Source organism: Amblyomma americanum, chromosome 9, assembly GCF_052857255.1.
Source record: "Amblyomma americanum isolate KBUSLIRL-KWMA chromosome 9, ASM5285725v1, whole genome shotgun sequence".
Taxonomy (NCBI): domain Eukaryota; kingdom Metazoa; phylum Arthropoda; class Arachnida; order Ixodida; family Ixodidae; genus Amblyomma; species Amblyomma americanum.
The window spans coordinates 136,798,042-136,815,136 of NC_135505.1; the positions used below are offsets into that span (position 1 = coordinate 136,798,042).

General features: G+C 43.8%; 1 protein-coding gene across 6 annotated transcripts in view; it reads right to left on the reverse strand.

Annotated features, from left to right (window-relative positions):
• Nucleotides 1-1,836: 1,836 nt before the first annotated feature.
• Unc-76 (fasciculation and elongation protein Unc-76) overlaps nucleotides 1,837-17,095 on the reverse strand; it is a 48,653-nt gene continuing 33,394 nt past the window's right edge. For 2 of the 6 annotated variants that reach the window (XR_013308555.1, XR_013308553.1), the window contains exons 6-11: nucleotides 15,883-15,988; nucleotides 14,433-14,671; nucleotides 12,868-12,943; nucleotides 11,845-11,910; nucleotides 8,652-9,487; nucleotides 1,837-8,594 (exon numbers count right to left, since the gene is read on the reverse strand). Coding sequence is in view for 2 of the 6 variants with exons in the window: in XM_077637584.1 (XP_077493710.1) it covers nucleotides 9,471-9,487; nucleotides 11,845-11,910; nucleotides 12,868-12,943; nucleotides 14,433-14,671; nucleotides 15,883-15,988 (504 nt within the window). In the remaining 4 variants the exon portion in view is untranslated. Of the gene's footprint in view, nucleotides 9,488-11,844; nucleotides 11,911-12,867; nucleotides 12,944-14,432; nucleotides 14,672-15,882; nucleotides 15,989-17,095 lie in introns of all 6 variants that reach the window. The other 4 variants (XR_013308554.1, XR_013308552.1, XM_077637584.1 and 1 more) reach the window with 2 other exon arrangements.

Genomic DNA, 17,095 nt, shown 5'->3' on the forward strand with positions numbered 1-17,095 from the left:
CAAAGGAAAGCACGCAGAATCGGCAGCGAGGACCACTAATAATAACTGTTTTCTGGGGAAAGGAAATGGCGCAGTATCTGTCTCACATATCGGCGGACACCTGAACCTCGCCGTAAGGGAAGGGATAAAGGAGGGAGTGAAAGAAGAGAGGAAGACAGAGGTGCCTTAGTGGAGGGCTCCGGAATAATTTCGACCACCTGGGGATCTTTAACGTGCACTGACATCGCAGAGCACACGGGCGCCTTAGCGTTTTGCCTCCATAAAAACGCAGCCACTGATCTTCATTTGGTGGCTGCTTTCCGAGGTGAGCGCGAGTAAGCTTGGCACCGGAAGTTGGATGGATTCTGCCTGATGTCTGCAGTGTATTTCAATGTAAAAAGTCGCGCTTTTCGTCTCTTCAATTGCAGTTGTTTTGCGTTATTCTCGTGCAATATCGGCCGTCGTATCAAAGGAATGAGCAAGCTGAACGCGAGAAATGTGAGCATCATTTGGAGAACCCTGCAATTTCAGAGGAACCGAGGGAAGCAGGCGTGATGGTTCAAACTTCCCGCGGTTAAGGGCTAGCTTAGCAGACAAGGCTCCCGAAAATTTTGCTGGTCTCCTCGTGCAGCTGACGGCGCAAAGCTAGGCCTGTATTGTAATGTAAAAAGACGAGAATGACTGAAATACAAATTGCCAAGGGGGAAAACTAAAACTGGAAAAACCATGATTTCATGCACTGCCAAAGGCTCGACTTGCGGGACAAGGCCGCTTACTTCCGGTGGCATACTTTGAACATTTCGGGTAGTGTTTCTATATATGCTCCCGCGAGCATATACAGGAACACTAATTTCGGGCTCCCGATACGCCATCCGGCCCCTAGTAGAGATCAGTGGGGAGGACAGCCCCCTAAACACGTGCTGCCCCTAGTGGCGGCTTTCACTTCCGGTCACAATAAGTGGCCGCTCTGTCACCACAGTGCGGCCGGGCCGTCAGTGCACCTCTCTTTCTTCCACCGTGATTAACTTTGTAGGACGGACGGACAGATGAATGGAAGGGAGGGGGGAATTCAAATTTCGAGTAGGAATACTGTTTCTTTGGCATTTTGCCTCCTCATAATGACAAAACAAATGAAATCTTCAGAATGCAGCAGCAACAACTTCAAATACAGCGAGGGAATCTGGGCTGCACCAAGTAGCGTCCTCTTCGTAGAGGTCTGAAGGAAACAATTTATGTGGACGAAAATTTTTGCAGTGGCGCCTGCCATCAACCGTCACTGCTTCTAACACCACAGTAACAGTTTTAAGTCCTGAACTTCAAGCCCACCGCTCATAATAGCCCTTATTCCAGAAGTGTATTAACTGGCAGATTTAATGCAAAAATTACTCTATCATTAAAGTGAGCAAATCCAACCGGTAAGAATGATAGAATTGCTGATGCATACTTGGGTGCATACAGTACTGACAGCAAAATTAATTGCAGCACTTGCTAATGTCGCAGTAAGCCTGTTGAATTTTTGGGTTGTTTTGCCAGCAGGGCTAGTTTTTTTGCAACAAATAATCTTTCAACACGCCTTCTGCATCTTTGGAAGATGACTTGGCTATTACAAAAATGTTTGCAAATAGGGTTTCTGTAACATCATTCACATTTATTATTGTTTTGCTGGCACAAAGAAAAACTGTTGGTACACCAGACACTATAAAGTTAAACAGCACGCATCTGATGTCAGTACAGCTGAGTGGTGCAGCACACACAGCTTCCACACTGGCCATTCATATTCACGCCACATCGATTTTTTAAGTTACACGTTAAGTCATCACAAACACATCGTGTCAAGAAATGAGACACCACAGTGAATCAAGATAAAGTTATTCTTTTATTTCTCTTTCAAGGGGGGACCATCAGTTCACAATAGTACCTCCATGGGCTCCAAGGACATTCTCAAGTTCACTAACAGCGGTGTGCTAGCATGACAAATCCACGCCTCGCTGCAAACCAACGCCCTCTGGTACCCTCAAAACGAACTAGACAGTCGACAGTTCTCAGCATAACTTAATCATTCGCACGGCTCGCGCCCACAAAACTGTGATAACTGTAGGATTTCGCTCCAGGTCTCAGCTAATGAACACAGTCAAAAATATGACGTCAGCACAGGTCTGCACTATCCTCACTAGCAACACTAACGCATCTGACAGTGAACCTCGATGACATGACCAAAATACGACACAATGTGGGCACGCCATGCCCTCACTGTCTGGACTGTGGACCTGCCTTGGCACATTCGATCAAAAAATGCCCAGGCTGGGCACTTCTCGGAGTTAAAGCAGTCCAACTAGAGCGAGCCGCTGCGACAAAACGGGCAACCTTCGTATAGTTACAAGTTTGTGACCTTTCAATGAGCTGTCAGTATGGTCAAGACCATGCTGAGTAGACAAACGACTCACTGGAACAAAAAGGCTGCTCTTCACATAACCGCGTGCACTTGACGGTGAGTGCTGTACAAAGAGTTCCAAGTATGCTGAAGGAAATTACGAAGCAATAAATATACAGCCGTCACCACATTCCGACAGAGCTCCTTACTTTTGTTTTCATTTGCAGCGCAACCCAGCTGCCTCTTCTGTAGAAGTGATGCGGAAGCTAAACCAACAGTTTCCAAATGGCAAACTGTTGCAAAGCCACATGCTACGACGTCACACATCTGACATGCAAGAACGAGTGATGTCGCAATGTTGGGCCAGAAAATGCAACTTACAACATTGCCGCTAGGAACAGGGTAAACTGCACTTGAAGAAATGAAAGAATGCTCTACAACTTCTCTGTTTCCAATTCCTGCTCTGCTAAAACCAAAAACAAAACACAGGCTGGCTGAGTCATGTTGTTTCCAACTTTTGGAAGGTTTCTTGTGGAACTAACCATGCGACATCATGTGCGGGAACAAAGGAGGGGTCAGGAAAAGAGCAAAGAGAGAGAGGGGTGACAGAACACATACACGGCTAAAACTACATTTGGTTTCATTGCTGCCTTTGAAGGTTCACGCAGTGGCCTGTGAGCCACGCAGTGTATAATGGATTTTTCTTCCACTGTTGCAAACGGTGCTAGAGGACAGCACAAGCTAGCATACTTTGCGACTATGTGAGAGTCAGAACTTCACGAATTGCCACACAGAAGCACATTCGCACCTTCTCTAGCTAGCTCAGTCATGCAACCAATGAAGATTCAAGAACACACTGCAGCTTCAATAAAAAGCAAGCATAAATGAAAACAATTTCACCAACCTGAGTTAAGCACACCATTAAGCATAACAAAAAGCTGAAGCACAGGAGGATATAGTGTTAGGAACTTAACAAGTATCAAAATGTTGGCAAATTTACTGTTATAAGGTGTTCCTCTGTAAACAATTTAAGAAAACTGAGTTCAAACTTTCTCATAACAGTAACATTACAGCTGTCAGCCAGGGCCACAAGGTGATATGAACAAAAACTTTTCTTGACTGCAAGCCAAAGTGGACAACATGTGCATTGAATACTTTTGACACTGCAAGCAATCATGTCTCACGACAGATTTAAAGGCAGCAAATGAAGTAAGATTGGGATCAAGTCACTTACAAATTAGTGAAAGATTCAAACTAGTGAAGTAATCAACCAATGACACACTCTTTCATGTCTCCCCGCCCGACTTTCCCTTGTAGCTACACAGCATCAAACACCAAGCAACACCCAGATACTAAATGAAGAATGCATCAACTGTATACTCAATGTTTTCTTTTCACAGATCACAAAACTGCAATGCTCAAGCACACATATGCACATATGCCAGCACACATGCCACTAAACACTTAACTGCCAAGACAGTGTTATATACAAAGAATACATATCCAATATCGCATCACAAAACAACATACATTTTTAAAACCCATACTCAACCCTGCATACACCATTCTTCTTTTTCCCTAAACTTGGAAGCTATCATGACCGTTCACAAAATCCTGCAAACACAACACCACTGAATCACTAAGACGTCATTCAGACATCAGTGTCACACTTCGCAATGTCCCGAAGATATGGATACATTACTGACAAAACCAAACACTAAGAGCTGCAAGAGAAAGGTACAGCGATGGCACAATGAATCTGTATCATAATAAAAGCTTTCACTGAAGCAAACTGCTCATCAACAATGGAAGAATATATAAATATATATACGCTTGGGAAACTCCCTAGGGGAAAAGCAATTGCACGTGGCGATCAACTGTACAAAAACTCATGTGCCGCGCGTGATAATCGCGTCGCCAGCTGAGACAATGGGTAGCTATGCAAAAGGTGCCTTCACCAACATGATCGCAAAGCTGCAGCTGCAGCGACTTCTGTGAGTTGTGAGGAAATACTTCAGCAAGTCAGCAACGTGAAATGGTCACGGCTACAGTCGCACTAGCGTGTGTAGCAAATACATGGCACGCGTGGATCTCTGACCAGTGTGAACACGAAGAGCATTAAGCCTTTGATGCAGTTCTCATTCAAGCTCCCAAAAATTTTTTCAGTGCGTCTATAGACATACTCCAGACTGCTCACACGACTTATAAAAATCCATAGCCTGCATAGACCGTCTATACATGGTCTAGAGATTTTGTACGTTCAAGAACAGCACTGGTCATTAGCACAGAGGTGAACCTGCCAGTAGTTTTCCAGCCTAGGCCTAAATGTCACTGCGGCAAAGAACAAACAAAAGCTTTTGCAGTCTTTTACTTGAAGAGAACTGACCGCCATGAATGCTTTTTGAAAGAAACCCACTCACAATTTGTGCTAAAAATTGCTCTACTTATCATTTGGATACAATTTCTGATGCTTTGAAAGCATAAAACGCTTTTAGGTGCCCCCATCCAATCTTTAGACTGTATCCCAACGCGTCCTCCATGTATTGCTCGGTACTAACCATGCTCTAAGGTGTATTGCACCAGCGGACTGCCATCATGAGCTCAGCACTCTTCATGTTCAAACAAGCCTCAGAGATTCACTTTTCCCTGGCCTGAACATGTGCCTGCTTCATCTAGCCAGCCAGTGCAGCATAGCGAGAAGCGAACGCTCAACGATGAGTCGCAGAACACAAGAACATCGCAACATCGCCTCCCTGCTCTAATTCGCTTGTACATCATCAAGCGTGCTTTTGATCTAAGGTGTTCGCAAGCAAGGAACTCCCCGACTCTGGTCTCGCGCATTGTGCAAGTAGTTGGAGGCGTCAGTTAGTATGCAGCACTGAAGTGAAGATCACTACTTGCGCCAGCTAAGTCAGCTGCTAGGGAACGACTCAAAGCCAGTAAACTGCCTTTGTATGGCAAAGAGGTATTATATGTGCTGTGGTTCAAAGTCCACGAACTATGCACAAAAAGGCCCGATATTCAGCCTCCACTGTTCACTCATTTGCTTTTAAACTGTCATGTGCTACCTGTACTCTTCATAAGCAAACTACAAGTGTCACTTTCATAGGTATGTGTCATCTCGAGAAATTTTTGAGAGGTGAGGCATATTTTCATAGTTCCAGCCTTAGAGTAACAGATCACTGTAAGCGCAAATCTGGAAACTATACTTAATTGTAACCTGCATGCAATTGGCACATTAGACTATCAACATTAAACAAGTAAATCAGCTTCTGGGTTAACAAGAGAAAAAAAGATTTGTGTAAAATAAAATTCCTCGGCATTCTCGCAATGGCAATGTAAATTTGTTCCGAGGCATCCCATAGCAAGGAACACAGCTTTTCAGCAATAAGTAGATTGATGAAGAAAAGAAAAGCCTCGTACAGAACACGCAATTAAGTGACGAGCATCAACAAGAACGACGCTATTTTCTCGAAATCATTTCTGGACACTGTACATGACTCAGCAGTTTCACTGCAAAAGGAAATAGACATATCCACTGCCATCTGGCCTTTCACAAGACATTCCATGGGCATCTGAGGCAACCAATGTGAACCCCCAAAAAACAATGAAGCCCAATCTGCAACTCCCAGTTTCTGAGTGTTTTAAACATTAAGAGTTCCTTTCAAATGGCTACTTGTGAGAGAAATCTCCCTGTAAAAGAACACTGTCCAGTCAATGGCGACTTTCAAAGGAAGTTCAAGAACTCCCCAAAGAGTTTTTGAGGTCGGCATTACGTACACACTTCCTGCAGACCCCATTTTTACGCGAAAGCGTAAAGGCCCCGTCTGCAGAAAAGCTGGTGTCAACCTTGCCATTGGCATGACAGAAGTTAGAACTAGTCGATTACGGGACGCTCCCATAGATGGCGCCAGCCACACCAGCGGCGCATCGGAAACCCCCCGACCCTCGGGCCCTCGGGTTGCAAGTCAGAGAAGCTACTGCTACGCCATGCAGACACGTTCACACGGCTTAGTTAAAGCAGGGCTTTATATGTATGTCATGTGGTCTTTCACATGATTGTGATTGTGAAAGGGGAAACGGTATCAGTGTCTGCTTGGGCAAGAGGAACTGCTGTCGCATCATACCCTTAAAAGCGGAGCTTAAGTGTCCCCAAATTTTTATAGTTACATTGGTCAAGTGTTTCATGCTAAAACAGCAGACCAAGCGTGCAATTTTTTTTCATCAAATACTACAAAACCCTCAAAGCATGCCAAATGCTAACAACTTGTCCAACGCAAGTGTTCTCCAAGATACCCTAAGTCATGATTTCGTGCATCATTCCAGACTTCGTAAGAAGTGTTGTTTGTAACAGCTTTCATATCATACTGGTGGCACAGTAAAGCATCTACAAGCATATAATTACAATGTGCACACCTCTTAAAAGCCCAAATTAAAAGCATCAAACTACATTCTTCCTGATGGCTGCAATGATTTGAAGGAATGATGCAAACGGTCATCCTGTGCTCGAAGTTTCATAGTCATGAAATTCTTCAAACTCAAATTTTCAAAACGTGCTCATATCTTACTTGGAAAGAAGGCAGTTTCAGCTTCACACCCAGCACTTGAATAGCAGCGCACACACTTGGAAACTCTACTCACTAACAAAAAATATGACTGGCATTTCCGATCAGTACCAAATGCAGGCAACTTTGCCAAATTTATACAAGCAATATCAATTTCTTGTACACCCACAGTCAGGGGTTTATGGAATGCAATACCAAAAAAAAAAAAAATGATTTCGTCCCCACCTTTGCATGCAGCCTTGAAGAGATACACACAACTTAATTACGAGTGTGTGAATTGCACAGCGCATCATTAAATCTCAAGCAATGCACCGGATGCAAAGAAATCAAGTTTTTTTGATGAAGTCGTGTTCCTTAAACTTATGACAGCAGGTGTGCACGCAAACAGTTTATGCAATCAATGCCCCATGTCATGACAAAAAATATACAAAAATGTCCCTGTAACGTGTCATTAAAAATCCAGGAAAACTGAGTTCACAAAGCCTCCACAACTTTGCAATGCGCCTAGGTACTTCGAGACAAGAACAAAACAGACATGGTAGAGCTTAGCAACAGGTTGCGGAAGGATGATGAACTTGAACATGCACAAAACACAAATGAAAAGACCCTGGTAAAAGTACAACACCGATTAAAATAAAGACGGTTGTATTTGTACACTTCAAATAAACTATGCCTCACATAGCTGTCTCCGTACACTCAGAAAAAAAAAACGGGGGGTTGCAAGCTCTAAAACAAGCTCAAGCATGAAAGACACTTCAAAAAATAAGTGCGTCGCAAGTCAGAAGGCTGGAGTGATCACGGCTATGCAGATGCATTGGCAAAAACCAGGCATATGTAAGTTTAACTGCTGGAAGCTGAGACACGGCTGCTATTAAAAGAGGCCCTGAAACAACTTTTGCCAAAAGTACCTTTTCCCTTTCTCTGAAAGTTTTCTCATCTCTCGGATACAGTGCCAAGCAGCCACCAACACCTGCAATGTTAAGCCACCATAAATTGTCGTGTAGCATCCTTTTTTTTTTTACCGTGAAGTGTCTGTGAATGATCATACAATACATCCTTCTCCCATATAAAAGGGAACACTTAGCCAGCGGTACAGAACCAAGATTTATGTCTGACCCTCCACAGAATTTGAAAATTACTGCCAGGTTAATACATTAATTGTAAGCAAACCGGTAGTTACAAAACAACCAGGTGTGATTTACGAGGGTGTGCCCGTGCTTGGGCATCGGTTGTATGCGTGAATAATAACAGAGCGCTACTTTTCATATCAGAAAGTTCTGTAAATGAGCAAATAAAGAAATTTTACTTCCCAGGTTTGCAATAAAACCTCTTGTACAACAGAAGCCACTACGTGTAGTGTGCATGTGAGACGAAAACGGGAAAGTGTTGACAAGTTGAGTATCAGGGCCTTCTTGAGAGCTACACTGGCAAACCAAGTGCAAATGAAAAAAAATTCATACCAGTGCCAGTTCATTGGAGTTTTTGCCAAAATGCCAAAGCTTTGGCTAAACGACAAGCTCTGCTTGGACAGCCACATTAGAATCGGGTACAACTCAAAAACGAAATGGCAAATAGCCCTCAAAAAAGGTTTCCAGCCAATGACGTTGACCGATAGTCATGATGTCGCGATTACTTCACCGTTAATCCCTCTGCACCTGCCAGCTCCCTATGATGTCACACTAGCAAATTCAAGGGGATTAACCACGATGTAATGAGAATCGGTCAACGCTATTGACAGGAGGGCATCCTTTGAGGGGCATTCACCACTTGTTTCTTGAGTTGTATTCTGCTATTGCAGCGTTTCAGTGACTGCGGAGAACCTTATGCGACAGAAGGTCTTGCAAGACAAGGCAAAACGGTTCATCAGTGCCAATACACCAAACTCTACAAAAGGTACGCCGGTGTCTAATTGTCAAGCCTGCAAGAAACTTTTACACCATGGAATCGAGACAGAGATGGCACTTGTAGCCGATTAATGAGCATCAATGCCACAATGTTTTGTAAAGAATTTGATCATCACAATGTTAAAATTATTGACGAGATTACACAAATGTTGTTGCAAAGAGAGTGCAGACAGGATCTTAGTCTGCATTTTTTTAAAGGCACAGAAGTTGCTCCGCAGTGGCAAAATATAGAGAAAAACTAGCATTAGAAGTTATCTCGCCTTTCCTTAAACGTGAAGTTTCACAGATGGTGCTACATCAATTTCTACCTTGCCGCTGTGTCCCAGCTTCAGTTACAAAGGGTCTCTGAACAGTCGTGTCACATTATAATTCAAATGTGAATTCTCACCACAACAGTGGACCACATCGCCAAGCAAGCAGTGCACTCCCGTTAATAAATAAGCTTCTGGCCAAACGACGCGTGAACTAAAAAAAAATTAGGTGACAATAGCAACCAGTTTTCTCAGGTTTCCCATAGCAACCAGCATGGGCTTTCAGCAGGCTGTAGCTGTGAGCCAGCCTTGGACATTGGTCTCTTGTTGCAAAGGCCAAGAGCTGAATGCCGGCAACAGAAACAACCCAGGAAGGGGTGATGCTCAGCAACTCCTCCATTTATGTTGGACATAAGACTGTAAGACATAAACAAAACAAATGCAGTCAGTTAGCGGACCTGATGTACCACAACACTACAATACTCTCTCGCACAGCATGAATCATAGACTTCAGCAAGAAAAAGTTTGATAATGCGCTTCATGAAGTCAGAGGAGTAGAGAAGCATGTCACAGATGTACAGTGGCAGTTAGTGCAGTTTATTCAGAAAACGGAGTGTGCGTGCAGGAATAGAGTTATACTGTACAGCTTTCCAATGTTTCCCTGATGCCGCTTGCGCTTCCATTGACGAAGCATGATCACCTAGTTGAAAAAGCATTCATGCATTGCCACGAAGCCAAATCCTCTGCATCATTTAGCACAAGACTGCCGCTGACAGTCCTTTGATACACATACTCTCTCATGCTGTGCGGCATTTCATGTTGTCACAGTGAAAACGATGTTTTATCAAAAACATGCAATTTTATGATGAGTGCTTTCCAATTGTAAAAAAAAGCACAAAAAAGAATGACTTGTGGTATTTACAACAGATGGAACCACCGTCCACAAGGCAAAAATTTCATTCGTAACTCACCGATATAGGTCTTGGTGCAGCTTATGCATTACTAGCAAGCTGTGTCACTCACTGCAATGGTATTTTGGCTAGAATAACGCAAGTTCAACATCCAAAAACAAGTGGCTTAAGCCTGCACTCGCTCCAATTGCTGCGCAAAGTGTGCGTCCTGCATATAAGAGTTGTGGCTTTCCCTCATAACTTGGATGCTTGGGCAGCAATATGGCGGACCTATGCGAAACTCTGATACCTATACAGTAGCTCTACGCAGGAAGGACACATAGTGCCGCCTAGCCAACATCCAAAGAACTAAGGTACAATCAGCACTATCTGCAGCAAGCTATCACAGTTTTTAGCCAGCTTTTGTAAATCATTAAAAGTAAACAACATAGGTACAGCAAGACTAATAGAAAATGTAACATACCCACTGAGCATATAAGGGAAGTTACCACCCAACCTTTGTCAACCTCAGAATTTTTTTGCCATCAACAAAAAGGCGTATAACCCCTATCGAAAAACACAACAAAAAATTTTCCGTTATAACATCCTGTAGTATTCTGGGACCTGACAACAGAAATTCTTGTCATAACAACAGGACTTTCTGTAGTATTGAGCAGTCTCCTATTATAACGACAGAGCCAGTTCAGTCACAGCACACAATTTCGCAATACTACAGAGTGTCGCAATACAAAGTGTCCATATTTGCAGCGGCTGCGAGACAGCCACTGTGGTGGCTCAGTGGTTATGGCGCTCGGCTACTGACCCGAAAGATGCGGGTTCGATCCCGGCCACGGCGGTCGGGTTTCGGTGGACGCGAAATTCTAGAGGCCCGTGTACTGTGCGATGTCAGTGCACGTTAAAGAACCCCAGGTGGTCTAAATTTCCGGAGCCCTTCATTACGACGCCCCTCATAGCCTGAGTCGCTTTGGGACGTTAAACACCCATAAACTAAACCAAACCATATTTGCGAGACAACTGTATATGGCACCTAATTGTGAATGTGTGGTTTGCACAGTACACTATTAAATTTCAAGCAGTACACCTCGGACGCAATGAAACACCTTCTGTTGAGTCGCCTTCCATGAATTTTTGATGGCTGCTGTTCCACACTCCTACATTCCTAATGCCCGCATCTAACACCTACCCGGTGAACTTGAGAGACCAAGGTGGCAAGCTATCAAGCTAGACACATGTTGACCACATGCCTTACCCTTGCCTTGCACAGAGGCAATCCACAACATTAGTGCAGCATCAGAATTGCCCCAGTCACTCAGGATGCCGAATCAGTGAAACTAGAGCAGTTCTACAAAGGCATGGTTCGACCCTACAAGATTGCCCACTGCCAGTACCAGTTTCACGAGCCCTAATCAGCTATGTGCCAATTAATGAAGCAGTACAATGTACTTTGCAGCTGCAGAAACAAAAACAGTGCAATCAGAATTATGCAAGCTATGACTAGCATTAATATGTGAGACCCAAGGGCACCTGGCAGGGATAGAAAAGAAAATTGTAGTTTAAGACTTGCAATGCAGCTGCAAAGAGTTGAAGGTGAAATCAGAATTCGAACAATTTACCAGTCTCAACAAGAGCAATTGAAGCTTGCAGATGCATTGCATGATCATAAAACAATGCATGCTGTACACACCCAAGACGAGCCTACACCATGTGTTACCGCTTGAACGCATGACCCCCCAGCCTGGTATGGCAGTGCCTGAATGCTTAAAGCAAGGCAACCAAAGGCGGAAAACTTTTAAACCTGAGCACCTTCAGACCATCATTAAAATTACTCTTCTGGACTCTGGTCATCACAGGACAGCAGCTCACCTTTCAGGATGTAATCTGTCAACAGCGTCGGCACTGTCGGGCTGTCATCATTGATGGCGTGGAGAACTGCAAGAAAACGGGCATGTTGTACTTTCAGCTCCAACAAAAAGGCACGAGGAACCATGCCCGGACTTTCCAGTTTCCTCTCCAACATGTACACGAGTGTGACATCAGCAGAACTAGCTCTTTTGAGTGCACACAAGCTCAAGGGGGGCTGGTAGTCAGCAACCTGCTAGGTTTAAAATTCGGAGGTTCACATGTAGTGACTCCTATTTTGTCCAGAGGTGCAAGGGGCACTGAAACGGTGTCCAACGAGGGTTAAAAAAAAAAGCAGGAATACTGATAGATATCGCGATTTGAAACAGCCTCCATGTTTTCCTTCTTAACTCATGCACTGAACGGAGCAAGAAAAAAAAAGGATTACAGACTGGCACCACACACTGCCCATAAAAGCACCTCCAGCCAACCCAGCATGGTTGCTTACTTATTTTATTTTTTTTTTTTGCTGGTCGCTCTCCCACCATGTCTAGACAATACCAGTGATGGAAGCAGCTTTTCACATTTCGGAGCAGTTACTCTCAAAAATGACAACTGCAAAATGTAAGTGTCATTGTCGCCACCAACTCCCAGGTTGCTTTGTCCAGCAGTGGGCCTAGTTCTACCTCATAAACAGTTTCCTGAGGAAGTCTTCAAGTGCTTTCCTGCCTGCGTGTCAATCACAAAGCGCCAATGCGGAACCCTTCAAGAGCTAAGTTAAAACTTCGCCAGTTCAATATATAAGCATTCCATGCTTAAACAGAGACCGATGCTGAAAACAGCACAACTAACAAGGACACAACAAAGCAGGAACTGACTTTTGTACGATATAATTCCTTCAACTGTTCCCCTTCTTCACTTATGATTCACCAACGGCAATGCATCCAGCATATACAAGTCAAAACTATTAGCAGTTATCTTAGCAATTGTCCATATGGATTTCCACTGCACAGCAGGCAACTTAACGAACAGCTTGGAAGTACTCACTTTTGATGAGGATCTGTAGGGAGGCATTGCTCGGAGAGCCCTTGTCCACATTGTAAGGGATCACCGTGGTGAGATACTGCACAGTAAACCAAGAGGCAAATGTCAGAGACTGATGTCTTTTGTACAATCCGAAGCTCGGGAAGCACAGCCTTGTGTAAACATCCGGTGAGAAGCCTGTCAAATTGTGGAAGTGCTTGCAACAGGGCTAGTTGGTCGACACTGTTTTGGGGAGCTACACTAAATAAAACATCCTTGATGAAGAAGAAATGATGGACGGAAAGATGTTAAACACTGTCGGACTGCCAAGTGAAGCCATGCACAGCTTTTGGCTCATCACCATCATCAGCAGCAGAAGTAAAAACAATACCCAAACTTATTAACCCTTAAAGGGCAACTCTGGAGGATTTTCGAACATTCTGAGTTTACTATAATATATTTCTTGGACCTCCCTCTCTTAGTTCTGATGAAAGTTTTTCTAAATAATAAGGAAAACAACAACAAAGCAGCAAAAACAGGGGAACCGAAAACAAAACTCTGTTTCAACCATGGTATGACGTCACGACAGACCAAATTATGGCATCATGGACACTGTCACAAAATCTGCCGTGGGTACGTTGAATGGCTAAACTGACAGCTACATGTAACAGCTTCTATTATTATTTGTCTGAAATGGCCAAGAACAAGCTTGAAATTCTTTCCTTCAGCAACACACTGCGAATATTGACAGGCATGCAACTCATGACTTCACACACAGAAGGTTGCCCATACACAGAAATAGCCCCAATGGGGGACACAAAAGGGTAAAATTTTAAAGTGATTTGCACTGAAACAAAACTCCGCAGGGCACAAAGGGTTAGAACACTGTGGAGAAACTACAGTGCAAGTTCCAATAAAATGTGCGGATGCCCAAAAAATTGCGGAACTGCCCTTTAAAGTCCTTATGTGGGACCTTTCGCAAAGCAGCAGCGTCAAGAGCACAGTGTGGCCGTTTAAGAGAAACTGCAATAAAGCCTATGAAAAAGTCGCAGCTTCTCTGTATATCGAATCCCACACACGGAAAAACAGAAAAATAATGACACTCTTAATATGGGTGGATGTGCAAATCACCCTCCTTGCCAAGGTGTGCAACGGAATTCCACCTTGATCAAAAAGAATATCATGCCATGTATTTTCTGTCACTTGCATCACGCAACGAGCCCCTACAATTAATTCTTTTTGTCCTTCAACACAACACAACGGAATATGAGCTGTTATAGAGTTTAGAAGCGACTATATTTCAATAAAATTCAAGAAGTCATTCACACACTATCTTTATTGTCAGTTGCAATTCATGCTCATTGCCTGTTCTTTCTTCTTATCTGCTTCATTTGCATTTCTTATTACTTTTTCCCCCTACTGAAATTTTGAATGAGAAGACACAACAGACTCTGTCAAAAAATGGTCTGTTCATTATAGCTGATGCTGCAAAAAACAGCATGTTAACCATTTCTCTCATACATGGTAGCTACCTCTGTTGCTTACGTGCCAAAACACCCAACACAAGTAGCAAACAAACTTCACGGCACCTTGGGTTCGGGCGTGCCGTGGTTGGTGGGGCGCCCCTTCCGGCGGTCGATGTGGAAGTGACGGCGCTTGTTCTGCACGCTGAGCAGCAGAGAGATGAAGGTGTTCTTGAGTTCCTTCTCGAACTCCAGCTCGTCCCGCAGCGCCAGCTCCTGGATGAGCGTCTCCGAGTGCTCGCGGATCAGCCGCTCCAGCTCCACCAGCACCTCGTTCAGCTCAGCCGTCGACAGCGTCTTGAGCCCTGAGCAGAAAGGGCACAAACTTCAACACTTCTATGCTACGTCGTTCTTCAGCGATGGCTGAGTGCATTCTCAACCCAGAATTAACATTTGGCAATTCCATAAGCACACATCCACAGACACCGCTCATAACAGACAAAAGCTCTGAAGAATTAGCCCAAAAAGACTAACACAAAAGACAACGCAGAGCAGTCTTTAGGCACTCCTCTTTTTGCACTGCTGTTATGAAGAGTGTTTTCCAACAAGCACATCTACACACTATCCCAAGGCAAGAACACTGCCAGTCGCAGTCGTAACAATATCAGCAAGTTATGGTGACAACAGCAGCTGCAACAATGGAAGCAAGGTTTTTTTTTTTCAAGAATGGCTTAAATGTTATTTTGCTCTTTGTTGTTTTACAATTCTACTGCATTCAACATGCTAGTATTTTTTATCCCCAGCACAAAGCCTAATTTAAATTTCTGTCTCTGGCCATACCGAGCTAGAAAATGCGAACAAGGTACCCGGACAATCTGTTTGGCAACTGGCTTGCTGCTGGTAGTTACCACTTGAATTTTCTCTTTTACATTCAAGTGTTGACTGAGCCTTCAGATGGACCTTTCCACAGTCGACACTAATATCGCAAATGTCTCTTTGATCGTGCAAACATTTACAGTAGGTAGCAACGACCATTCCGATGGCCTGTGCAGTGGTAAGTGTTTCTAACGGTCAAAAGGAGAAAAACCTTGTCTGCACAAAAATTAATTGCACATCACAGACAAGTTGAGGTCATCAGCAACAAGTCAGAAGCCTGAGACGGGTCCATCATGGCTTTATGGTGAATGCTTAAACTTCTCTTTCTCCGTCTAAAGCTGCTCTCAGCGTCTCAAGACAAAACCTTGTTATTTACTCTGAATATGCAACATTCTTTGTGTTGCACTAGTAACTTAAGGTATGTTAGCCCCATCTGTCGGCACCCCTTAGATGCACAATATGAATTAATGCCCATTTTCAGGATGTACTAAATGTTATTTCAAATGCACATCAATTGATAAGAATCTTCAAAAAGTAATTAAACAGAGCTGACTGGAATGCAGTGCAATTAATGGGCTCGAGAAAAAGAAAATTACATTTTTGTAACACACTGCCCAATGCCACTAGCAGGACTCCAAATGTTCAATAGCACACGTTTAACATTTTATTTACCCAACAAAAGGAGCTATGCCAAACTCACTTTCTCCATAGACGAGTGAGGAGATGGCATTCTTGGTCATGGCGTCACTAGCTGTCTTCTCTGGGGAGGCATCAGGCGATGGGACTCCTTCAGAAGGGCCATTTTCCTGTACAAACGAACATAGAACCTTTTACTCTGTGAAGTATTTACCTTAGTCTCGAGTGACTGACTAAAAAATACTATCTGGAGCCTATATGTGTAGCCATTTTTTCTACAGTGATGGTCTAAACACATTAGACAGTGCAGATCAATATCCACTTTACACATTCTATTTTTAATGCTGCCAGGAAAAAGTAAGACTTGTTTATTCTGTCCTGCTAGAAGCATGCCGCCTATGCAGCTACATGATGACCAATAAAAGAAACACAAGCTTGTCGTGGGGCTGCCATGTTTAATGTTTTGTACAAAAACTGCAATACACAGTCTGCACTGAAACGTCATGCCACCAAACATTGTGCATACAGTAGAACCCCGCTATAGTAAAGTAGCTCACACCAGCCAAAATTTTTGCTATGTCAGGGTCTTTACTATATCAGCTGTTGGTGATGGCATGGCTCTGACTGTGCCCTCTGGCTTCTTACTTAGCACGAAGTGCTGGTTTATAAAACAAGCACTCAAGAATACCTTACTTCCTGCTCTTAACACCCCTTTATGTGATAATAATTTATTATCAGTTATCACATATTATCATGTTTTCGACAGCGTTTATGTCTTATGGAAGTACCGGATTTACATGAATACAACGTGGCTGCTAAAATAAAGCGAGTCTGATTTCATTTGAAAACCAAAGCTTTCCATGATCACAGCGTCGTCTTCTGTGGCTTCAGCGTCATTTAAGCGGCAGCAGTTAAGAAACGCGCGCAACAGAGTCAAGCGCGGCAAAACCATCTACGCAATTCCGTCGCGCCTCCGCTTCTTGCTGCTGCTTCCCCGTGCTGCTGTGCTATGAACGCACTCCTTTTTCTACTCCTCCCTGCACGTTTACTGGCTTTCCTTGCTCAGTGACCTGCGCCGCCTTCTTTCTACGTTCATAGCCAGCTCTTCTTTTCCCGTGGACGCCGCGTGCTTTGCCTCATGGCCTCAAGGTCTTCGAAGGGTTGGCTTCTCCTCGCGGCTCTTGAGGTTAGTGGTGAAGCCACCTCAAAGAGCGCATTCGGTATCTAATTTGCCTCGCGATCCTAGACTTCGCGCGTGCCGCGATGTCATCATTCCG